The following is a 24,398-nucleotide window of genomic DNA, read 5'->3' as shown; positions in this document are numbered from 1 at the left end:
GGCTCAGCTAGCCCTAGCCCCAGGATGTTCTCATTTTCCTTGTGTTTCTGGTAATTTCCTTTTCATTATCCTTTGCCCATCTTCGTCCTCTCTTCCTCATGACTTATTATACAACCTCTTGCTGAGAACGCCGGGCTATCACACCAGAGATGCTCCCGGGTTTTCCTGCCTCCCCGAGGTCCCTGACTCTAGAAGAGAAGCTCTGCTTTATGAACTGCAGTCTTGGCAGAACACAGCAGATGGCAATGATGGTGTAATTGGTGGTACAAGGCACCTGAATTAAAAATCAACCTAACTCTCAGGGCTGCAGATCGGGAGGAACAAATGCTAAAAGGTGGAAACCTGCTTCACCTCACTCCTCTGGCATTTTGTGTGTCGTTTGGAAGATGCCATGAGGGAAACCTCACAGTTCCAGCACTCTGTCGGCAATGCTGTAACTAGAAAGACATGAGAAAAATGTACTCAACCTAGTGGGATAGTTTATTTATATGGTGCTGTGTTTTTAAACAACAGGAAGACTGGAGAAACCTGACTCAGCATGTGGGCAGCCCTGGGTTCACTCTTAGTACTACAAAACAGAGGAAACCCAGTGTCAGTGTGAGAGCAGAGGACTCCTCTGTGAAAAATGGATGATTATGGATTGATTTTCTAGGGAAAAAAAATGAAAAAAAACACTTCATAGTTTTTCAGGGTCTGCTGGACGGTTCTGAATGCTATTGAGTGGGCAGAGCCCAGGACCATGCAAGAAGCAGGTAGCCAAACACAGCCCCACAAAGGAGACATATTCTGTGGACACGCACCTCTTTCGGAGAGAGAATAGAAATGTAGTCTTCATATATTATCCTTGCTTTCTCCTCAATAGTGCTTTTATTAGCTTCCCTTTTCAGTTCCTCACAGGCCATCCAGAAGAGCATGTTTTCCTCACTGAATTCTGTTCGAAGAAATTCCCGGAATGCATTTCTTCCAGCTGGAGTGACCATTAGGTTGTCAAAAGATTGGGCCCAGGCACAGACTTCTTCCAGAGTGGGCATGGGGCTGAGCAGTGGTCAGAAGGAAAAGGAAGAGGGGAGACGTTACCGGTGGTGAATCCGACTGTGGTCAAATAGTTTTCCATCTCTGGTATAAAACACAAACATTTGGCCCTTGGAAGGGAGAGCGCCATTTTTACCTCCTTAAGCCTTTGTCGAAACACAAGATGGCTCGGCTGGTGTTAAAGGCATGTGGCCCCACACAAAGTGCACTGTTACCTTTTGACCAACCTCACAGCCGTACTTTGTTTACATCTGGGCACATCTGACAATACTTTTAAATTACAGAAATGAAAAATTCCTACAACCACCTGACCCCAAACCTCTCAATTATTCTTGACAGAACTAAATCACACTTCACACAGGCCCCCCAGAACATGTAATGGCCACTAAATACTTAAGGTTCATGTAACATTTGCAAAAGAGAAAAGAATATACACGCTATAAATCCAAGCCATGAGGGGACTGTAACAAAATGATCAGCAATGAATGTGCCCTTCACTAGGACATCATTCACTAGGAGAAGCCACTCATCCTGACAGAAGGGCTGGACTTGACTTTGGGCCTACCATCTTTGAGGTTTTAACTGTATTGAGATCAGAGAAAGCATAAATAGTAGTGATCCCTAATATTTTCTCTTTTCATAGTCCCATATTTGTACATTTTCCTGAAGAATATATTATGTGGCTTTATTTATTTACTTTTTTTAATAAAATGGCCAACGGACTGTCTTCTGTGACTTGTTTTTCCCTCCTCAAGTCTCTGAGATTTACCTGCTCTGTGACTAGGACTCTGATCTCACTTTCTGCTTTTGTACAGATTTTTGGTATCACTGGTAACGGGAGTCTCTTAGATATCATACAGATGAGGAATAGTATACTTCTGAACTGCTTTGTGGAAGTGGTTGAGAAAACCTTATGGGTACAATGTTGACTCTGAATATACGGGTTGAATTGTGTCACCCAAATGCCAAAAAAATATAACCTTATTTAGAAATAGTTCTTTGGGCTGGAGAGATGACTTAGCCATTAAGAGCACTGACTTCTCTTCCAGAAGACCTGGCTTGATTCCCAGTATCTATGTAGTGCCTTATAACCCTCCATAACTCCAGTTTAAGAGGATCCAGTACCCTCTCTGACCTGCTGGGGCACCAGGCACTCATATGGTGCACAGACAGGCATGCAGGCAAAACATATACCTGTATATCAAAAAATAAATTATTAAAAAGAAGGAAGAAATAGTTTGATGACACTCTGGATCTCAGATTTTTGGTCTTGGAACTGTGATATAAAATTTTTCTGATGTTTTAAGCTATCTAGGTTTGGATACTTTTTAATGACAATTAATTTAGAAAGTTATTAACTACTCATCCAGTTTAGCAGTTGGTAACTATTAGGACCTTTTTGTTTTGTATGTCTAAATTTCTGTTCTATATGTTAGTACCTCCCTCTTGTGCAAAAGTTGGATTTAGCTCAGTAATTATTAGTTTCTTTTCTTTTAAATCCTAAGGTTTTACCACACTTAATGGTGCACTTTTTAAATCTCAGCACTCAGGAGACAAGTGCAGGTGGATCTCAATGAGTTCAAGGACAGTCCGATGTACATAGGGACAGCAAGACAGCTAGACAGCTAGGGCTACATAGAGAAACTCTATCTTAAAAAATAAAAAGAAAAAAGGAAGTAAATTAAAAAATATTGATATTTATATTTGCAATATTGTTTTCTCAGCATCCCTTTGATATGATTACAATTTCATGTAGTCATTTCCTAAAACGTATTATGATTTATTCATTGAGGAAGTATAGAATTAGAAGTGACCTTAGAAATATCAGACAGAAGATTTTACCGTGTGTTCTTAAAACTCTTGACTTTGGTTTTAATTGTTTTGGGGCCAGGAGCACAATGATGATCCTGGAAATGTATTCAAATAGTTTACAAAGGTCAGACATAGATGATGTTGCACACATACAATTTCAGCACACAGGAGGCTATGGAAGAAAGGATTGTAAGTTCGAGGACAGCCTGTTCTACATAGTTGAGTCTCAGTTCAAAACAAAACTTTTTTTTTTTTTTTTACAAGGGCTGTGATGACAGCTCAGTGGTAGACAATTACTTAGCAAGTACAGGCTCTGGGTTTGATGTCTGCTACTGTCCCAAACCTAAATAATACAAACAAAAAACAAGCACAAGAAAAGCAACAGCACACTTTATGAGGAAAAGCTTAGTCAACGGCTATAAATGTTTTTCGTATGCTTGAGAATTTTTTTTTCAGAGCTCCAAACATAGTTTTATACAAGATGTGCAACCTGTTTTAGCATAAACTATGGGTCGTTAGTTTGTCTAATTCTGCATCCCTTAAGGATATCCATGTGGTAACAGGTTTGGGGATTTTCTACTCTAGAAACATTTGGTTACATGTTTGGGAACTATTATGTTATTTATATGTGAGTTCTTTTACCCTTAGCAAGCTACATTCTTTAGCATTTCAGTAATGACTCTCTCTCTCTCTCTCTCTCTCTCTCTCTCTCTCTCTCTCTCTCTCTCTGTCTCTCTCTCCCCACCTCTATGGAGTCCATTTTGTGGAAGTGAGTGTCAAGAAGGGTAGAGGCAGACTCTGATCAGACTGTACATTGGAGTTTCTCCAATGCCATACTAGTCTGGATAAAGCACAAGTCACAATTTACGCTAATGAAGAAAAGGGGACTTTTCCAAGGGCACAGCTCGCTGAGGAGAATGTAGGCTATGCCTGCTGTTCCTGGGAACAGGGCAGTCAGCAGAAGGCAGGATTGATCCTTGCAAATTTGGAGGCTGTGGACCAAATACTTAATCTAATGTTAAACTAAGTCAATGTTGGTGTGTTTTATAAAACAGTGGTGAAATGTGGTGGGAAAGAGCACCTCAGCCGGGCCCTGCCAAGGTGTCCCCTTGAAAAATCAAGCCATGAACCAACAGGCCTAGTACAAAAAGGAGTTTATTGGGGGAAGGGAGCCAAGGAGCAGAGTGGGGGCTTGGAAAGGGATAGAGGCAAAGGAAGAGGCACAGAGGACAGAGAGAGAGAGAGAGAGAGAGAGAGAGAGAGAGAGAGAGAGAGAGAGAGAGAATGAGAGAGAGAGAGAGAGAGAGAGAGAGAGAGAGCAGTCAATGCAGGTGGGGGAGGAGGGGGGAGTAAATGGAGGGGGTGGGGAGTAGATGGGGGGGGGGGAGGAAGAGAGAGAGGGATTGAAAGAGAAAGAAACAGTCTTTAAACTCAAGCCAGGCTCACATCTGGCTGTTGTTAGGTAACGGTTAGGGGGAAAGTGGAGAAACTGCCAACAAATGTTATGTTTACCAAACAATTTGCAACAAATAGAATCACATGTAGTGAATGCAGCTAAGTCAGTGTAACTAGTAACTAGTACTTCGGCCTGTAACCTCCCGTGCATCTATGTAAGTGTACAGTACCTGGTGCCTGAGAAGACCTTCAGTCAGAGAAAAGACTGTTACAGGCCCGGAGCTATGACTCCACGGTGAAGCACCTGCTTAGCGATATGAGCATCTGCGCCGAAAAGCAGGTCATTCTATCACTTTCTGTTTATTATTGGGTGTGACTTAGAAGGAAGCCAGGCCAAACTACACCGGCTACAAGTGCCCTGTTAGAAGTGCCTTGCTTCCCTTGATTGGGCTAAGTACAAAAACTATTATTAACCCTGCTTCACACACAAAACGGAGGTAGAATACGGCCGTTATTAAGCCAAGGCTGGAGGTTCAGATACAGCTTTCTGCACCCTGTGCTAATGCTTGGGAGCCGTGGCCCAGGATATGGCGCCCTGGGGCCTGGGAGACACCTGCTACTTCATACAGTCATACGGGGCTGGGCGTGTTGCTGTATGTCCTAGACTTTGAAAACCTGAGCAAGTACAGACGAGGTAAAGATGAAAGGAAATTTACTTAACCTGCACGGGGTGTCATTGTAGCTACGAAAATAAAGAAGTTAATATAAAGCTATTCGGACAACGCCATTTGGATGTCTGTTACTGTGTGCAGTTATAGAGGTGTAACATTAAGAACAAGTGGGGTTGGGGATTTAGCTCAGTGGTAGAGCGCTTGCCTAGCAAGCGCAAGGCCCTGGGTTCGGTCCCCAGCTCCGAAAAATAGAAAAAAAAAAAAAAAAAAAGAACAAGTATGACGGGGCTGCAGAGGTGACGCCACACTCAGCAGGGGCTGCTGTTACACTCTAGTGATTGCTTCCAAGCACCACGTGCTGGCTCACAGCTTTTTGTAATCCTGGTCCTAGAAGACCCAACAGCCCTTTTTGGTATTCACAGGCACTGGGCATGCACCTAGTGTATGTACGTAATACAAACATACAAACATACATACATACAAACATACATGCATACATACATGCAAGCAAGAAAAACACTCGTATACATAAAATAAGTAAATAAATCAAAATAAGGAACAGATGTAAGCATAGTTAAAGGAAGATAAATCAATAAGAAATTTGAGGTGAAATAAAATAAAGGGAAGAAATATAAAAATAAAAGCAATTCGAATCTGGGTTGTCAGGAAGATCAACTTCCATTTGTGATCCGCCATTAGAACTGAAGAGTGGCTCGACGTTTCTTGCCTGTTATGAAATAAATGGAAAGGAATTCTGGAGGGGAAATTCAAAGCCACACCTGATGTTACTCAACGGTAGTTATGGGGAAATGCCTGTGTTCTGTTGAAACTTACAATGTCAAAAGCAAAAGGGAGATGCGGGCATCTCTGTGAGCACTGTGAGCTAAGAAAATGCAAGAGTTCACCTTTCTTCACACGCTGGAATGTCTGTTCTGAGTTCGTGGGCAGCTCTTTGGGGTCTCTGGTCTTCTTGGTTTCTGACGGTGAGGCTGTAAGAAAGAAGACAATTGTGTGTCGACTAAGATGTTTGAAGGAACATATGTCTTAAATGGATATTTTAAAAGGCAATTTTAGATACTCAGACAGAATTGCATTTTTTAACAATGTGATCCTGACTGTTATTTTTAAGAGAACCAAAAGCTGGCTGGAGAGATGGCTGGTGGTTAAAACACTTCTTGCAGAAAATCCAGGTTCAGTTCCCAGTACCCTCATGGAGGCAATGTTCCAGGGGATTGGATATTTTATTCTGTCCTTTGTGGATGCCAGTCACACATGTGGTACAGTAACATATAAGCAGGCAGAACACACATATAAAAGTAATAGAAATAAATTTTTATTAATAATAAAGAAAAGAAGCCAGGGGTGGTGACACACACCTTTTAAAACCAGCATTTGGAAGGCAGAGGCAGTGGGGAGGTAGGGGCTGGCGAGAGGGTAAAAGGTCCCACTGTCGAAATACCAAAATGCTCTACACAACCCTTGTGAGGCAGACGATTCCTTCCTACCATCTGAGGAACTCTCAGTCTGTTTTCCCGGGCAGCTGGACCAGTACACACTCCTTCTGAATGTCTCGGATCCTTTCTCCACAGTTGTTAGCTTGGTGGGTATGAAATGTCGAGAGACTTAGATTTGCATTTTACCACCGACTGATGGGCCGAGCCTCTCTCCATATTACTAGCTGTCACACGTTCTCTCTGAAGACCTGTGCTTTTCTTTTCTTTCTTTTTTTTTTTTTGGTTCTTTTTTTTCGGAGCTGGGGACCGAACCCAGGGCCTTGCGCTTCCTAGGTAAGCGCTCTACCACTGAGCTAAATCCCCAGCCCCGACCTGTGCTTTTCTATTCCTTGACATTTAAATATCAGTTGATCTTTTACTCTCAAGATGTATGGCTTTATGTATCTTAAAGATTTTCTTTTTACGTACATGGGTGTTCTGCCTGCATTTGTGTCTGTGTACCACATGCCTGGTGTCTGCAGAGGTCAGAAGAGGGCATTGGGTGGATCCCTTGAACTGGTTTTACGGGTGCTTGTGAGCTGCTGGGAACTGAGCCCAGGATCTCTGTAAGCCAGTGCTCTTGACTGTGGTAGCTTTGTATATTTTATTTTATTTGCTTTGTGTATTTTAGGTACGAGCTCTAATGAGTTATTTTCATGGACTTTATATTCTTCTTCACTCATCATTTTAACAATAAATCTTTGGGACTTTTGAGGTGTTTTTTTGCAGCATCTAAACATAGGGAGGATTTTCTCTCTCTTTTCCAAGTTCCAGGCTCTATCTCTGTGCTTCCTCTTGGCTGAGGCCCACAACACAATGGTAAACAGTGGGAGCAGCTGTGATGTCCTTGTCTTATTCTTGACTTTAGCTGGTAAGTTCCAGCATTCCAACAGCTTAAAGTAAAGCATTGTTTCGGTACTGAAGAAGAAGCCTCATGCTTCGTGCTTGCTGAGCTCGTGCTTTGACACTGAAAATACGTTTTTGCCATTCACGACTGAGTCTTTTTGTTTTGCTATGGTACTACTAGTGTTTCTGGTCATTTTTCCTATGTGTCTCCTTAACTATAAACAGCCTTTCTCCCTGCTTTTAGCAATCAGCCTCTTAAGCTTTTGCGAGGGGATGGGGGAGAGAAAAAGAGAGGGAGAGAGAGAGAGAGAGAGAGAGAGAGAGAGAGAGAGAGAGAGAGAGAGATCTATTTTCCTGTAAAGGCAAAAATCATTAAAAATTCAGGATTCCTTTTGAGTTATTTCTTTTATGACGTTAAAGCTAAAGCATTTCAATAAATAATGGTTTTTAAAAATGAAACAAAATAAAACAAAGAAATCCTTGAGAGGCCCTGGAGTTGCATCCTATCTGGGGGAGAATTTATCCCGCCTGACTTCCTGGCTTCTCGGTAAGCAGAACACACGAGTGCACAGTGGGTCTGAAAGAGCAAAGAGAAAAGGGGATTATGACTCTGACACAAGGCTACAAAGAGAATTGGAAACTATACTATGAACTGAATAATGCAAAGTTTACTCACTCTTTGACATTTTCCCATCTTAAAGGGGACAGCGCACTCCAATGGAAAAGCACAGAGGGCGTTCTTGTGGTTCACTTGGTGTCTATTGGGGCCGTTACCCCAGAGGACAGTAAAGAACATGAGCCAGAACCGTGCTTGGTATTACCTTAGCAATGCAATATAAGTCGCAGGGGCTGCCCGTCACAGTGAGAAAGGAGGGGGACACCCTCCAGCTTACAGAAAAACACGCAAAGTTCATTACCTTTATTAGCATATTCTAATTATATATCCTGGCCCTTCGCACATGCATGTAATGTATTCCAATCATATTTACTCCTCAGCATCCCTTGTCCTCATCTTTCTCCCTCTGACCCTCTTCCTCTTTGCAAGGAGTCCGTCCACTCGTGTGCCCCTTTTGGCTTCTTGGTGGCCCAGAGAGTTACAGTTCCTTACATAAACATGGGTGAAGGGCTATTTCCAGAAACAATTCACCAGTAGAGCTAAAACGTTTATATTTTAGAAAATAAAAATCCGAGTTCGTCCCTTTTTATTAGAGGACTAGAATTCTGAGAAAAATATCATTGGGCTTAGATAAATAATGCTAGTTCTTTTTCTAGAAACTTTGCTCTACTGTGTATACCAACACAGACATCTCTTAAAAGAATGCTGAGGGAAAAAAGTCAGGGAAAATTATGTTGTTTTCCACTGATGTAAAAACAGGACATTATAATTAGGGACTATTGTGAATTATGAATCCATTAATTTTGGGGGAAAATTCTTCTCAACCCACAAACTTTGTTGTGCACTCCTACTCTCTACCTCAGAGAGAGAAGCTTTAAGCTTAAATTGCTTATCATTCTTGTCCGTAGTGATGCTACTACGTACACCCACGCGTTTGGATGTTATCTGCCATTTTACAACATCCATTGCTCTGTAACTGCTTCCCCACTGTAGCACATGAGTTGAAAGCCACCATGAGGCATGGATCCACTGACTTCCTGTGTGTGAACTGGGGAACTAGTTTGCATTTTTCTTATGGACACTGATGCAACAGCAAATCCCCACAGATACATTCTTCCTGCGTGGGCTTCACGGTGTATTAGATGGTCTTTAGGCACATATTTAGAAGGGCGTATATTCAACCTGCCTTTTATTTTTTGAGAAGGGGCTTCTCTGTAGTCATGGCCGTTCTGGAATTCTGTATGTAGGTCAGATTAGTTTTGAACTCTCGGAGATCTGCCTCTGCCTCCCTAGGGGCTGGTATTAGAGGTGTGTCCCACCATATCATGTTCGTGTTAGATAGCAGGAATACATATAGATTATCTTTTCTGTATCATTTCATTGGCCTGTTTTTCATTTGGTGATGATTTTGTCCTGAAACTCTTCGTATATTCTGGATAAGAATTCCTTATTAAGGACACTGTAATTGTCTAAGTATGTTTTACCTTTTTTTCTTCTACTGCCTATCTCTCTGTGTGTGAGCATGTGTGTGTATGTGTGTGCAAGTGAAGACCAGAGGACAAAATGAAGTGGCATTCTTTAGGAGCTACCTACCTTGGGTTTTTGTTTGTTTGGTTTGTTTTTTTGAAACAGAGTCTCTCATTGGTTGAAGATAGGCTGGCTGGTTGACCAGTGAGCCCCAAGGAACTGTCTGCCTCAATATCCTCAAATGCTGTGACACAAGTCCCAGATTATAGCTATGCCAAATTAAATTAATTCTTTTCATTTCTCCTCCTCCTCCTCCTCTTTCTTCTTCTTCTTCTTCTTCTTCTTCTTCTTCTTCTTCTTCTTCTTCTTCTTCTTCTTCTTCTTCTCCTCCTCCTCCTCCTCCTCCTCCTCCTCCTCCTCCTCCTCCTCCTCCTCCTTCCCCTTCTCCTTCTCCTTCTTCCTCTTCTCTTAAATCTTTTGTTTTTTAAAAAAATCTTATTTTCTAAAGCACATTTCAATTTATTTATTTTATGTTATATGCATTGTTGTTTTGCCTACCTGTATGTCTGTGTGATGGTGGCTTCCTAGCTTTTCCCTGCAACTGGAGTTACAGAGATTTAGAGCCGCCATGTAGGTGCTGGGAATCGAAGCTGGGTCATTTGGAAGAACAGCAATTTCTCTAGCTCCACGAGATTTTTTCATTATAGCTACTGTTTTTATTTTCAAAAACCAACCTTTCTCTATTGTAGAAGCTAGAGGGGCAAGGACACTACAAGAAAACCCACTGGATCAACTAATCTGGGTCAATAGGAGCCCACAGAGACAGAACCAAGTCAGGGAGCTTGCATGAGACTGGTCTAGGCCCTCTGTAATGTGTTATGGCTGTACAGTTAAGTCTTCTTGTGGGACTCCTGACAGGGACGGAGCAGGGGGCTGGGTCACTGCATCTAATGCGATGCCATGTTGGGTTGATATCCAGGGGAGGACTGCCCTTTTCTGAAAGGAAATGGAGGTAGAGGCCTGAGAGGCCTGGGAGGAAAGGAGAGAAAGAGCTGCAGCCTGAATATAATAAGACGGAGGGAGGGAGAGAGGGAGGAGGGAGGGAGGGAGAGAGAGAGAGAAAGGGGGGGGAGTATCCTTTTCAGTATCAAAGTCATAAAGACACTGTATTACATTTTCTTCTTGGCCTTTAAACCACTTGGAATTTATCTTGGGTCTTAGTTTATTTTGTTCCCGAGATGAGGACTTGAGGGGCTGGGGAGATGGCTCTGTGGTGAAGAGGACAAGCTGCTTTTCCAGAGGACTTGGGTTTAGTTCCAAGCATCCACATGGCAGCTCATACCTGTCTGTAGCTCCAATTCCAGGGGATCTGAAACCTTCACACATACATGCAGGCAAAATACCAATGCTCATAAATGAAGATATAAATAAATAAATAGATAATAAATAAATAAGACGAGGACTTGATGTGTCCCAAGGACTCCATCTCTTGTATTCAGGGGCTTGGTCAAACGTCCTGCCTCAACCTCAAGTAGCTGATGTGATAATTTTACACACCCTGCCTGACCTTGCTTCTCATTTCAAGGTAGATTTGTATATAATATGTATATAATGTATATATAAATCTTCTATGCTTGAATACCAGTGGGTGAAGGCTCTTGTAGCTGGGAACTTAGTTTGGAAGGAAAGAATCAACTCCAGAGGGTTTTTTTTTGACTTTCACACGTGGGCTGTGCCACACAAGCCCACATATACATATCATGTATGAGCAATGCACCTACATACAATGATGATTATGATAGACTTGAAATTTTTAAGTGATGCCAAGTTTGGCTGGCACTAAGCCTAACCTTATGTGCCAATAGCATGGATACTTTGCATTCTAGCCTCAGTGTCTCTCACATCCTTCTAGATTTCTCCTTACTAAGCAACGTGGACCATATATTTTTTAAAAATTTCTGTGCCCATTTTAAGTACATAGTTTGTCATTTATCTTTATCAAAAAAACAAAATTAGCAACATGAGAGCAAAAGCTGATAAAAATCCAGGCATCATAACCCTCATTTTAAAGATACATCTTCAATTCCAAATCCTCCACAAAGCCGTTATATAAAAACGAAGGTCTTTTTAGACATCTATGCAGTGTTTCTACTCTAACGTTACCATATCCTCATAGCCGTTTTACATGTTCTCTAGTTGTTGATCTATGCTAGCCTTGTTTGAAGTGTTGGTAACTTTCTTAACAATTAGATGGGGCCACTTACTACGTACATATGTATTGTTGTCTTTCACAGGCACCCAGTAGCTGACTAAAACATATTTGCAGGCCAAATATGGTACATGCTTGTAATCCTAACGTGTGGGGAATAAAGACAGGGCGGGTGGTGGTGGGGTTCTGTATCAGGAGTTTAATGCCCTCCTTGATCACAAACAAAGGTTCTGGAAGCATCCTGGGCTACAAACAAGGCAAATCAAACCCCACTTGACGGACGTCAAAGGCTGCATTCAAAGGGCCCCTCCCAGTCAGCGCCTTAGCAAAAAGCTCCCAACTTTACCAAGAACAGCTGCAGCAGCAGCACCAGCAAAAGCAGCAGGCATTGGAGCCTCGGCCGCCCACGCCCTGCTGCTGGCTTGGGACAGAGCCCTGCGTCTCACTTCCGCTGCACATCTGCCGCATCCGCATTTCGGTCTGCTCAGATTCCACAGGCTGCAAAAGAAAAGGAACGATTGACCCGGATGTAGTGCTCTTGTGTCTTAAACTCAGGTTTCATGTGGTTGGCTCACAGAGACGACACCGCGTGAGAACACCCAAGCGGTTTTTGCCGACTGGTGAAATGTGCTTAGACTCTGATGATACCTTATTTAGCAGAGTTAATGGAACAGGGTGTGAAGTTCCAGGAGTAAAATGGAGAACAGGCTTGACCTTAAGGAGTTTACTAAGGGAGATAAATGAGTATATAGAGGTCACTGTTAAGTTACAACCATGGAAGGATTTCCCGGCTTCAGGTTCTGTCTGGACTGAACCACAGCAGAGCAGTTACAAGGAACAGTACAGCCACATTGCCCGGGAGCCTGAGCATAAAGATGGATGGACGTAATCTATACCAAAAGGGTCAGCCACACTAACCAGGCCCCCTGAAGAACACTGAGAGGAGGTGGTGGTGTGTGGCTCAGGTCTAAAGCCAGACCCACGCACCCTATTAGCATCTCCAGTAGGTATGTGGTGTTTGATAAAAACTCTATCTTCCCTCTATCAGGATAGCACTAAGAATACTGTTTACTATGCAGCAATTGCTTGGGATTTCTCAGGAAGTCAGATTTAAAGCCAGCCTGGGGCCTGCCCGGTTCTTGGAGCGACCTATCCGTGGGCTCAAAGCTATCTAACAGATCTATGACCTTCAGCCTAGAATTTGTTATTGTCGTTGTTGTTGTTGTTGTTGAAGATTAGAAAATCAAGTGACATGTGGGCATACAAACAGAAATGTGCTATACTCAATTTTGGTTTTGATAGATACCACTCAGTTCTTGATGGAGCTAATTGAAAGCTAAAACATGACACACACACACACACACACACACACACACACACACACCCCTTAAGTAAAACTTTAGAATTAAGTACTAGATTTGTTTATTCCTTTGAGTGTGATATAACCCTATATGAAATTGGATTCATTCATTCATTCATTCATTCATTCATTCATTCATAAATGAGGTCTTGCTATATTCTGCCCCTGAACTCTTATGCTCCTCCTGTGTAAGCCTTATTTATGAAGAATGGCATCTGGGTTTCTTTTAATTAGCTTAGCATGTAAGCTTTAGGATAGCAAAAAAAGAACTAGCAAACGGCTTCCTGACCCTTTATATTCACAATACCCAGATGCTGCTCCATAACTCCTTATCCTGGACCAAGTAGGTCAAGGTTCACAGTCTGTGTAGACGCCTTTGTCAGAAGGAAGAGGCAGAGATATTTGCCAAATTCTTTATCGTGTTCTGTGGGTACCACTGAGGGATGGTTTCAAGACAGAAAGATTCTCAAATGTCCCCAGGGTAGAAACACCGGACATCGGGATCTCAGCTCATCTGTGGCATTGCAACAGAAACACGGACCGACAATGGTTTATTTCACTCCAGCACACTGAGGCATAAGGATAAGCCAGCACAATTCCTAAAGATGTTTGTTCAGAGCCAACCTCTCCAGACAGCCATGTTCTAAGGGAATTTGATACTACTCTTGGAGACAATGAGGAGGATGCACCTTTCTCTGAGATGCTTGGCAGGTGTTAAGCATCAGCTAAAGCAGTAGAGAATGTGGTAAAAATTAAATTCAGTGTTAATATGTTCTTATTTTAAGCATTCTTTCCTTATTTATTTTCCTGTAAATCAAGAATAAAACGTTGGTGGGTGAGGCACTCTGACTTTTCAACAGATGTAGACTCTCTACTGTGCCCTGGACGCCTCAGCCAAGGACTGTCAATCAAGTCATCCTTAGTCTAAATCACCCTTAGACTTATACAATCAACTGTGAAGACGTTGCTTGAAGAAACTCCTAGGGAGCAGTCACAACTTCTTGCTCCTTCTCTTGAGGGGCCGGCCCCAATGAGAACGGTTTCTAACAGTTGGTACTGGACTGTTCGCAACTACAAACCCTGACAAATTCTATCAGGGAGCATGCTCCTGGTGGCCAAGCAAAGGGACTACTGTGACTGGTGCAAAAGGGACAGTGTTCTGATTGCTGGAAAAACAGACCTTCGTGTACTTGAATGATTTGCTGTGACTGGTGCCTATTGTCTCTTCAGCAACTATTTAACCCTGCAGTTCAGCTCACAAGAGATCCAGAGGAAACCCCCCATGCTGTCTCCCCTGTGGCAACAAAAAGCCTGTCTCTTCTTGCCTACTTTTGGGAGACCGAGGCTGAGCTGGTGTAGTAAGGAAGGCAGCAAAGGCAGCAGAAACAGTGGAGGAGCAGTGGTACGTGAGGCAACCCTGACAAGCAGCAGATGTGAAGCAACCACAGGCTCAGCCAGAGAACACAAGGGCTCCTCACGCTGACTGCTCCAACGTGGAGAGAGCTGCAAGAGCAGCTGCAGACTGCAGAAGCAGCAAAGGGTGACAACTATAGCAGTAGCCATAGCAACAGGAGGCAGTTAGATATTGCAGAATGGCAACCAGTACATGAATAAGAGGGACAGAAGAAGGACAAGAAGAGGAGGAGGAGGGAGAGAAGAGGAGGAGGGGAGGAAGAGGAAGAGGACAGCATGAAGAGAGGAGGAGGGGAGAAAGAGGGAGAAAGACGGAGGAAGAGGAGGGAGGGAAGAGAATGAGAGGATGAGAGAAGAGACAAGAGGAGACTGAAGGATAAGAGGATAAGAACTAGAGAAGAAAAACTACAGGCTGTGGCAGTTAGAAAAGTTCAAAATTTCTGTCAAGCTTTTGGAACCAAGGGTCCCTGACACCCCAGGCCTGGGTACTGTAGCACTAACAGCTGAAGAATACTGAGGTGCCAGGCCTACACATGTGCTATAAAACTGGAGGGTTTTGCCTACTGATGCTTCTGCCTGTCTGTTGCACTGACTTCTGTGAAACATGGAAAGGTACAAACACTATCTAAGCTTAGTACAAGAGCTCCCTTCACTACTCCTGGTCTGTAGGTGGCCAAAAGGACTCTAGCCAGCTACTCACTGTTATTGCCTCATTTTTTAAAAGCCTTAATTGCTTCCCAGAACGGGGAAGGATTGTTACACATAATGTTCAAAAACGGTGGTTTTGTTTGCTTTCTAAGACAGAGTTGTTTCGACCACTCTGAGAACTGAGGTTATTGCCTGGCATAGTGTGGAGGAGATCGGGTTGACTTAGTTCAGAGTAATCATGGAGAAGATGGAGTAGGTGGTAGCATCCTTGGTGGATGAGGCTGGATGCAATGAGTACCAAGAGCAAGCAGAGGAGAGTCTCAGGGAAGATCTTTGCTTGGACACCTTTAACAAAGACCAGATTGTTCAGATTACTGAAGGCTGCGAGGGACAAGATGAAAAGGCCAGAGCCCAGTAGTTAACCTTAAAAGGTGAGCCACTTGGTACAGGCCAACTGGCAAGTGGGTACCTGCATCCTATATGTGGTGGTTTGAATAAATGTGCTTCCTCCATAGACTCATGTGTTTGAATGCTTGGCCCGTAGGGAGTCACACTATTAGGAGGTGTGGCCTTGTTGGAGGAAGTGTGTCACTGAGGGGTTGGGCTTTGAGGTCTCCTATATGAAAGCTATACCCAATGTGGAACACAGTCTCCTGATCCCTGTGGATCAAGATGTAGAACTCTCAGCTCCTTCAGTACCATGTCTGCCTGCAAGCCTCCATGATGATAATCGATTAAACCTCTGAAACTGTAAGCCAGCCCCAATGAAATGTTTTCCTTTATAAGAGTTGCCTTGGTCATGGTGTCCCTTCCCAGCAATAAAACCCAAACTAAGCCGTCATCAATTAGAATCATGGGCAGGAGGCAGAACTTCTGCCAAGAAGTTGTCAGCACTGAACACCATCATGGTTCACCATGGGTCTAATTCATGATTCTAGCAGAGAAAGGGATGCCTGAGAGTTTACGGGCCCTCATACTTTAGTATCCACAACACTGATTGACCTAGTTGGTACATGAAATACCAATTCATAAAAAATTCTTAGTTTTCTTTGCACAGCTCTTGCACATTTTTATAGACTTACTCCTGAATGATTTTCAGACAGTGTTGTTGCTTCAGTAAGTCACTTGTGTTCCACCTATTACCTCTCCGTGTTTTCTTACTAGTTTTTGGAGTTTAAGAAAGTTAATAACACTGTAATGTTCTAGCTGATCTAATGACTTTAGAAGTCCCTTGGGAGACTCTAATTTTCCACATGATTGTACCACTTGTCTCTCCTGATTTTTTCAAAGGTATGAATATCTGTCTCATTTTACTCATTAAGAAATATAGAAAATGTGGTAATCTACACAATGGAGCACTACTCAGCTATTAAAAACAATGACTTCATGAAATTCATAGGCAAATGGATGGAACTAGAAAATATCACCCTGAGTGAGGTAACCCAATCACAAAAAAAACACACATGGTATGCACTCATGGTATGCAAGTGGATATTAGTCCAAAAGCTTGAATTACCCAAGATACAATCCACAGACCACATGAAGCTCAAGAAGAAGGATGACCAAAATGTGGATGCTTCAGTCCTTCTTAGAAGGGGGAACAAATGTATTCATAGGAGGAGATATGGAGACAAAGTTTGGAGCAGAGACTGAAGGAATAACCATTCAGAGCCTGCCCTCTCCTGGGGATCTATCCCATATACATTCAGTCATCAAACCCAGACAATATTGCTGATTCCAAGAAGTGCATGCTGACAGGAGTCTGATAGATCTGTCTCTCCTGAGAGGCTCTGCCAGAGCATGACAAATACAGAGGTGAATGCTAACATCCAACCATTGAACTGAGAACGGGATCCCCGTTGGAGGAGTTAGAGAAAGGATTGAAGAAGCTGAAGGGGTTTGCAACCCCAAAAGAACAACAATACCAACCAACCAGAGCTCCCAGGGACTAAACCACTATCCAAAGGCTACACAAGGACAGACCTATGGCTTCTGCTGTATATGTAGCAGAGGATGGCCTTGTTGGGCACCAAAGGGAGGAGAAACCCTTGGTCCTGCCAAGGCTGGACTGCCCAGTATAGGGAATGTCAGGGTGGGGAGGCAGGAAGGGGTAGGTGGTTGGGTCGGGGAAAGGGGATAACATTTGAAATGTAAATTAAAAAAAACTAATTAAAAAATAAGAAAAAATATAGAAAGTACCAGAAAGTAGAAATACTGTTGCACGTTTGACTTTTTCTTGATCATATATATATGTATATATATTCACTTATATGAATATAAAATATATTTAACATATTGTTCAGATGACATTTCTCACATTGTATTAAGGGGTATATCTCTATTTTCAGTTGTTGATTCTGTACTAGCAGAGAGCTAAGTACTGGCAGAATTTTGGTATTATCATTTCTATGGCCCATCATCCGGTTTTCTATTTTGTAAATATCTGTCCTTCCTTACAAAGACAAACCTGGAGATGGGTCAGAGGTTGCCTTGCTTCGGACTGATTATGATAACTGACATCCACACCTAGAGCAGGACACAGAAAGGGACAGACATAGACTGGAGCAGAGAAAGGTATGGGGCTAGCCATACAGTAAGTCATAGGCTAGAGTGGGGTTAAGTTTAAATGTAGCTGGGAGGCTGCCCCAGCCAAAAGGTCTAAACTTTAAACTTACTTAGCAGTGTCTGTGTCTTATTTATACTACTGGTGGGTCTGATAAAGTCCTGTTATATACATGCATATATGTATATATATAGTTAATATGTATTATATATATACATACATATATAACATATTTATGTGCACATGCCAGCATATATAGCATGTATATCTGTGCATCACCTGGGTGCCTGGTTCATGAGGAGGCCAGAAAAGGCCCTACAGACTTGCTTATGAGACAATCTTATGGGGACATTGTCTCTATTTACAATCTGTCTTCCTGGATAAGTCTAGCTTTATATCAAGTTGACAGAAATAACCAGGATGCTGCGGCTTTCTCTGAGCTCACTTACTGTATAAGGCAGTAACACAATGCTACAGTTTCTTGCTCCATTTTCAATACTGCCTGGTAGTTACACTCACTTTTACCTCTATGAGGTTAGCTTTGTTTAATTTTTTTTAATTTATTAATTTTGTTGGTAGTGGCTTTTTTGAGACAGGGTCTCTTTGTGTAGCCCCGACTCTCCTGGAACTTTCTTTGTAGGCCAGGATGTCCTCAAACTCATAGACATCTGCCTGTCTGTGCCTCTCAAGGGCTGGGATTAAAAGCACGGCTCAAGATTAGCTTTCTAATTTATAAATTCTCCCACTTTCTCAGTGCTTTGTGTCTCAGTTATGCCTATGGAGTTTTGCTTTAGAATCAGGACCTACTTAATCTTCCTGTGTTATTATTAGCACTTCTTACGAAGTTTCCCAGAATTTGTACATATGGCTTGTCAATTGTTTTACCTTAAATCATACATAATAAAATATACAGAAAAAATGTACATAAATACGTAGATTATTTCTATAAAATTGCTAACCACTTGTCAAAAATTCTCAATGAATGGGCATGAGTTTGTTCAATGGCTATGTGCTAAAATGTGTAGAGGTCGTTTATACTATACCCAGCTGACTTGTGGCGGAGTGTGCGAGCCAAGTCAGAAGCTGGAAGAGGTGAAAGGATGTGAGTGTTCGAAGGAGAGCGCCAGGACTAGGGAAGGCTCAGGCCTACAGTGCTTACCTAACACTGGCACTGGGCGCTTGGTTTGATGTCTACCTGGAAAACAACAGCAATGACAAGCAGCAAACACTGACAACTGACTAACGCATGCGCCCTATCAAACTTATTGACCTAGCAGACATTTTCCTTAATAAAGTTTTTAAAATTTGAATTTTATTAAATTTAGGCACATGACTTAAGAAGAAAATTTTAGCATTTTCTTCATTAGACAGTGAAGCAAATCATACAAACTCATTTCTTCATGTTGAGTCATAAGTACTTAAACAAGAAAACTCTATTTTAGGGCCTTTAATATGTGCTATTCTTTTGTTATTTGACTGAAATGGACTTGGTGACATTTTTATGAAAGCGCTTTAAAATCTACCCACCTATCTACCGACCTCTCTACCCACCTCTCTCCACTGATCTATAGATCCTCCTATCTTTACCCATCTACCTACCTGTAGGTTGATGTCATTATGCAGGTGAAGGCAGACAAGATAAAATGAGGCCTGTCATTGGATGAGAAGGAAGGGAGGTGTGAACAGAAGGGAGGGAGAAGAGGAGAGAGGAAGCCCCGGAGGGAGGAGGAGGGGGGAGGGGGAGAGAAGAGCTGGAGAACATGGTGGCAGATGTTAAGATTCTTCTCTGTACATAGATACAGGTTGATATGAATATTTCTAAGGGATGAGTGTGTACAAGATTGTATGCTCTCTAGATGGGCAAATTATATCTTATCAATCGGATCAGAGGTTATTGTGTGGTGTGTTCTTTCACATGGCAACTTAATTGAGTTCAAGAGAGTATAGTGGCGGGAGGTACTGAGCCACCTCAGAACTGGGATGTGTACCTGGCGTGGTAACAACCTGCCCTGGGAGCTAGGTTGCTGCCGGTTCAGAGAGTAGCCATCAGCAGTTTGAGATGGGTGGAGCTTAGCGGGTGAGATGCTTTTCTGACTGAGATGAAAGTATTCCCCCAGATGTCCTGTGGCCTTATGGTGCCAGCACTACCGTGAGATGAAAGAAATTGTTTTTCTTTTTTACTGCAACACCTACCTATCATTTTTTTATAAGGCAATTATTTATTCTTTGAAGCTTTGGTAGAATGTGTTTGTAAAATTATTGGAATCTTCTAGAAGTAGTTTGTTGACTAGGGATTCAATTTCTTCTACTTTTTAATTTTTTTTTGTGTGTGTGTACACATGTTTGCCATATGTGTGCAATAGTCAACAGAGGTCAGAAGTTGGAATCAGTTCACCTGTGGCCAGAGATACATACAACTGTGAGCCTCCTGAGGTGGGTGCTAGGATTCGAACTCAGGTCCTCTGGAAGATCGGCAAGCACTCTTCACCACTGAGCCAGCTCTGCAGGCCATGACTTTTTCTTTGTACTTGCTCTTTTGCTAGATTATTTCACTTTTTAAATCAGAATGACATTTTTACTTTTCGGAAACTATTCTGTCTAGTTTTCAAATTTATTGGAACTCATTATGCCTATTGCTAATTGTCAGAACAAGGTGCCTTATATTATTGCACAATAATTTAAAAAGTAAATCTAGTATAGTAAAAGCTTCCTATAAAATATATAATGAAGGTGACCTAAACAAAATTGCCAAATAATGGGGGAGACAGAGCGCCAACTGGATATTTCTTGACACCAAATGAAGCTCCCAGTACTGAGAACGGACTGTATCTAATTGATACAGTTGGACAAAGGGGTCATAAAGTCGGCTCCACACACCCCAGGCTATTGTCAGGGATGTAGGTTGCTCGCTACAAACTGAGGTAGGGTGCTGCTGCGGACAACTCCCACGCAACTCATTGAACACAGAAGTTGAGCTGGTTACAGGCTACTTAGTCGTGGTTCTGGCGTGTACTCTGCATCCTAGCAGAGGAAAAGGATAAACATCAACCTATCTGTAGACCCGTCAATCTACAAGAGTGTCCTGCCTCCAAGATATGCTGGTGCAATGGTGGCACAAAGCTTGTGGGAGTGACCAACTGATGTCTAATTAGAATTAAAGGCCCACTCCATGAGATGGAACCCATGCCCAATACTGCTTCGGTGGCCAAGAAACTGAAACTATATAGGCCAGAGACTTGGGGTAAAACCAAGGAGGCAGAAAGTGTGTATGAGCCAGAGGGGTGGAGGACATCAAGGAAAACAGGCTCTCTAAATCAACACGATCACACACACGAAGGCACAGGGACTGAGGCAGCATGCCCGGGATCTGCATGGGTCTGCACCAAAAGGGGTCCTAGAGCTGAATGGAGAAGTGGAAACATGCCCCGCTTCCACACCTATCTAATTGATAGCCAATTGTAAATGAAAAATTTGTTTTCCCTAAAGGAGTCTCACTGGGCAAGCAAACCACTTTGAAGGGTTGGTCCCAGGCACAGCGTGAGATGGCCAACCTACTGAATGGCATAGTTGGAGGTTCTGTGTCTCGTAAGGTTAGTCAGAGTGACTTCTTTATTTGTGGGCCTTTGTGTCTATGTTACCGCTTACAGTCTTGGGTTTTATGGACATTCTAAGCGTGCAAATGTGAGTCTCTGCATTTCTAAGCATTTCTTTGGCTTTTTCTTGTTTGGATGTGCGGTCATAATCCAGTGTGTTTGTTTTTACTTATCTTACTATTATTCCTCAGATTCCTGTTTGTTTTCTAACAAGACACAGAAGAGGTGTGAACCTGAATGGGAAACAGAGAGGAGCGGGGGAGGGGAACTGTAATTAGAAAAAAAAATCCCTGAAAAATCTATGTTGTTTTTCTTTTCTTTTGGCTTCTCTGTGTAGCTCTGGCTGTCCTAGAACTCACTTTATGGACCATGCTGGCCTCTAAGTCAGATCCACCTGCCTCTGCCTCCTAAATGCTGGGACTAAAGGCGTGTGCTACAACACCCAGCTGGGAAGAAAAGAGAAAAAGTAAAAGACAAATACGTAGTGGAGAATGAAGAGTTGCTTTTTTTTTTTTTTTTTGGTTTTTTTTTTTTTTTTTTTTTTCGGAGCTGGGGACCGAACCCAGGGCCTTGCGCTTCCTAGGTAAGCGCTCTACCACTGAGCTAAATCCCCAGCCCCTTTTTTTTAATATCATAGATTATTGTTGGTCTAGGCTGGCCTTGAACACATGACCCTTCTTCCTCAGTTTCCTACATCACAGGTATATGGCACTATGCTTAGCTGAATTGCATCTTAATGTCAATAATTTGGGTAATGAGTATATATTGTCAATGAGTTAGTTGTGAATATGAGGTTCAATAGCATGTATTAAACTTTACATATTTATAAGGTATTACTAATATGCTATTTGTTGTTTTGGGGATTACTAATAGTGTGTTGTCTTGGAGATTACTGTATGATATTGATTAACTATCTTCTTTTAACTTTTAAAAGAATTTATATATGTATTTATGTACATATTTTTCATATAGAAATGTTTTGTCTGCATACCTAACTGCATGCCAGAAGAGGGCATCAGATTCCTTTCTAGATGGTCGTGAGCCACCATGTGGTTGCTGGAAATTGAACTCTGGATCTCTGAAGAGCAGTCAGTGTTCTTAACTGCTGAGGCCTTTTACCAACCCACAGAAAACTTAGATAACTGTCTAAGTGAAGAGACACCATAACCAAGGCAACTCTTATTAAAGAAAGTATTTAATTGGGGCTTGCTTATAGTTTTAGGGTTTTCGTTCATTATCATCATGGTGGTGGCACATAGGCAGACATGGCGCTGGAGAGGTACCTCTGGATCCATAGGCAGCAGGAAGAGAGAGGGGCACCGGGCCTGGCATGGACTTGCTTTTGAATCCTGAAAGCCCATCCCACTCAAACTTCTTCCAACAAGGTCACACCTCCCAATCCTTCTAATCCTTTCAAGGAGCTCTAGTCTCTAATGACTAAGCATTAAAGCGCATGTCTATAGGGCATTCTTATTCAAACCACATTAACCACACTAACTTTGTATGCCTTTGGTGTCATCATATCTGCAAGAATGCTCTATCCACCGCTTCATTCTTTCTCAGTCTCACAGAAACAGTGCTACCTGCCAGGTATTCCATTTCTCCTTCCCTGTATGCTTGGTGTCATTTTTCCATCTACTGGACAGCAAATTCCTAGGAATGCGACCCTGCATGTTCCAGGCAGCTTCCCTCACGTACTGGCCCATGAGCCTAGGAGTCCAGCGTCTGAGTCGTTAGTTGGATTAGTGAAAACTCCGTGTTGATGATCTCAGATGATTTACTTATTCTTATGGCGTTTCAGAACTACAGAGGGCACGAGGTCCTTGTGCTCACAAGGGGCACTGGAAAAGTTAAACGTCTAGGCCCTTCTCTTCAACACCTCTTTTTGCCCAGAAAGCTAGGACTTGATATAGTTAATAACCTGGAGATCTAGAGCCAGAATTTTCAAAATTCTCCAGACTCCTGAGCATTGTTTCCAGGATGTGCCACACAGTTTGCAAATGAGTCTACTGTGATGGCCATTCCAGGCTCTTCCTGCCCAGACCTTTACCCTGAACGTTGTTTCTCAGTCAATAGATCTCAGTCTTATGGAAGAGCTCACAGATAGTTTGCAAAAGACATGTATTTTGCAAAGGAATTTCAATGTCGAGTCTTAAGCTTTGTCGTGATAATTGTTATGAGAAAACTTTTTTTCCCAAAGTTTTACAATGCTCCAATATGTCAGCACTTGCTAACTAAGTTGTGCTGAGCCAGACTTCTTTCTTGTTCACTTGGATTGTTTCTCTGCTAGCTGTAGTGTTTCCAGGGACACCTGGACATAAAACCAACCTGGGGAAATGGAACTATGATGGATGGTGTCTTATTATTTCGTATCTCAATTAAGAGATAATCCCAGGTTTTAAAAGAGTCTGAAAATTCCTAGGAACCTGACATTTAAGGGGATATTTCAAAAGTTTGTCTAAATGCCAGAGCAAACTCTTAATTAAAAATATTATTTATCTTCTATAGGTGAGGCAGTGTGTGTGTGTGTGTGTGTGTGTGTGTGTGTATGTGTGTGTATGTGTGAGAGAGAGATGGTATGTCTGTATATAATATATGTGTGTGATATATGTACATATAATGTATGTGTGTATGAATTACGGTATGCCTATATATGATTTAGGTATGTGGGGTATGTGTCATGGGGCAAAGGGGGAGACAAGTGTCTTTACTTGATGAGCCCTCTAGTCAGCCCACACTTAGTCTCGATTACATTCTTTTATTAATTTGAATTAAAAGTAGTGTCACTAGTCAGAAGAAAATTCAGCTATAATTATTTCAGTAAAGTTATTTTGAACTTTCTGATGGATGACTTTATTTCAGTAGCTATTTTCATGATAGCTGTTAGCATTTCATCTAGGCTCTGCCCCACAGTTACCTGGCAACAGCCAGGTATGCCTGACTCATTATAAAAGGGACTGCTTGCCCCCTCCTCACTCTCTTGCTCTTGCTCTCTTTTCTTCCTCTCTTCCCTCCTTCCCTCTGTGTCCCTTCTCTCCCCACTCCTTTTCCCCCTCTCTCCAGTCCTCCTCCGCCCACTTTCTTCTTCCCTTCTTCCCTCCTGAGGCTACTATTACCTCAAGGGGAAGGGATGCCCCAGCATGGGCCTGCAAAGGCACCCCCCACCCCCGCATCCCACCTTGCCTCTACAAGTGTATCCCTGGCTTCTTTTTCTTTTTTTTTTTTTATAAAACTCAACAATAGCTATTACAGTTTTCAATTTTGCCACTGTTAAATCACA

At 42.4% G+C, this 24,398-nt stretch overlaps 1 protein-coding gene across 2 annotated transcripts in view; it reads right to left on the bottom strand.

Annotated features, from left to right (window-relative positions):
- Positions 1 to 24,398, bottom strand: part of Rgs20 (regulator of G-protein signaling 20) — a gene marked incomplete at its 3' end in the record, with an annotated part of 597,802 nt that overhangs the window by 463,486 nt on the left and 109,918 nt on the right. For both annotated transcript variants that reach the window (NM_001402015.2, NM_001127495.3), the window contains 3 exon segments: positions 801 to 1,035; positions 5,816 to 5,899; positions 11,888 to 12,039. In NM_001402015.2, coding sequence (NP_001388944.1) covers positions 801 to 1,035; positions 5,816 to 5,899; positions 11,888 to 12,039 — 471 coding nt within the window.

Source organism: Rattus norvegicus, chromosome 5, assembly GCF_021556685.1.
Source record: "Rattus norvegicus strain SHRSP/BbbUtx chromosome 5, alternate assembly SHRSP_T2T, whole genome shotgun sequence".
NCBI classification, from domain to species: Eukaryota; Metazoa; Chordata; class Mammalia; order Rodentia; family Muridae; genus Rattus; species Rattus norvegicus.
This window is presented reverse-complemented; position numbering and strand designations above follow the sequence as displayed.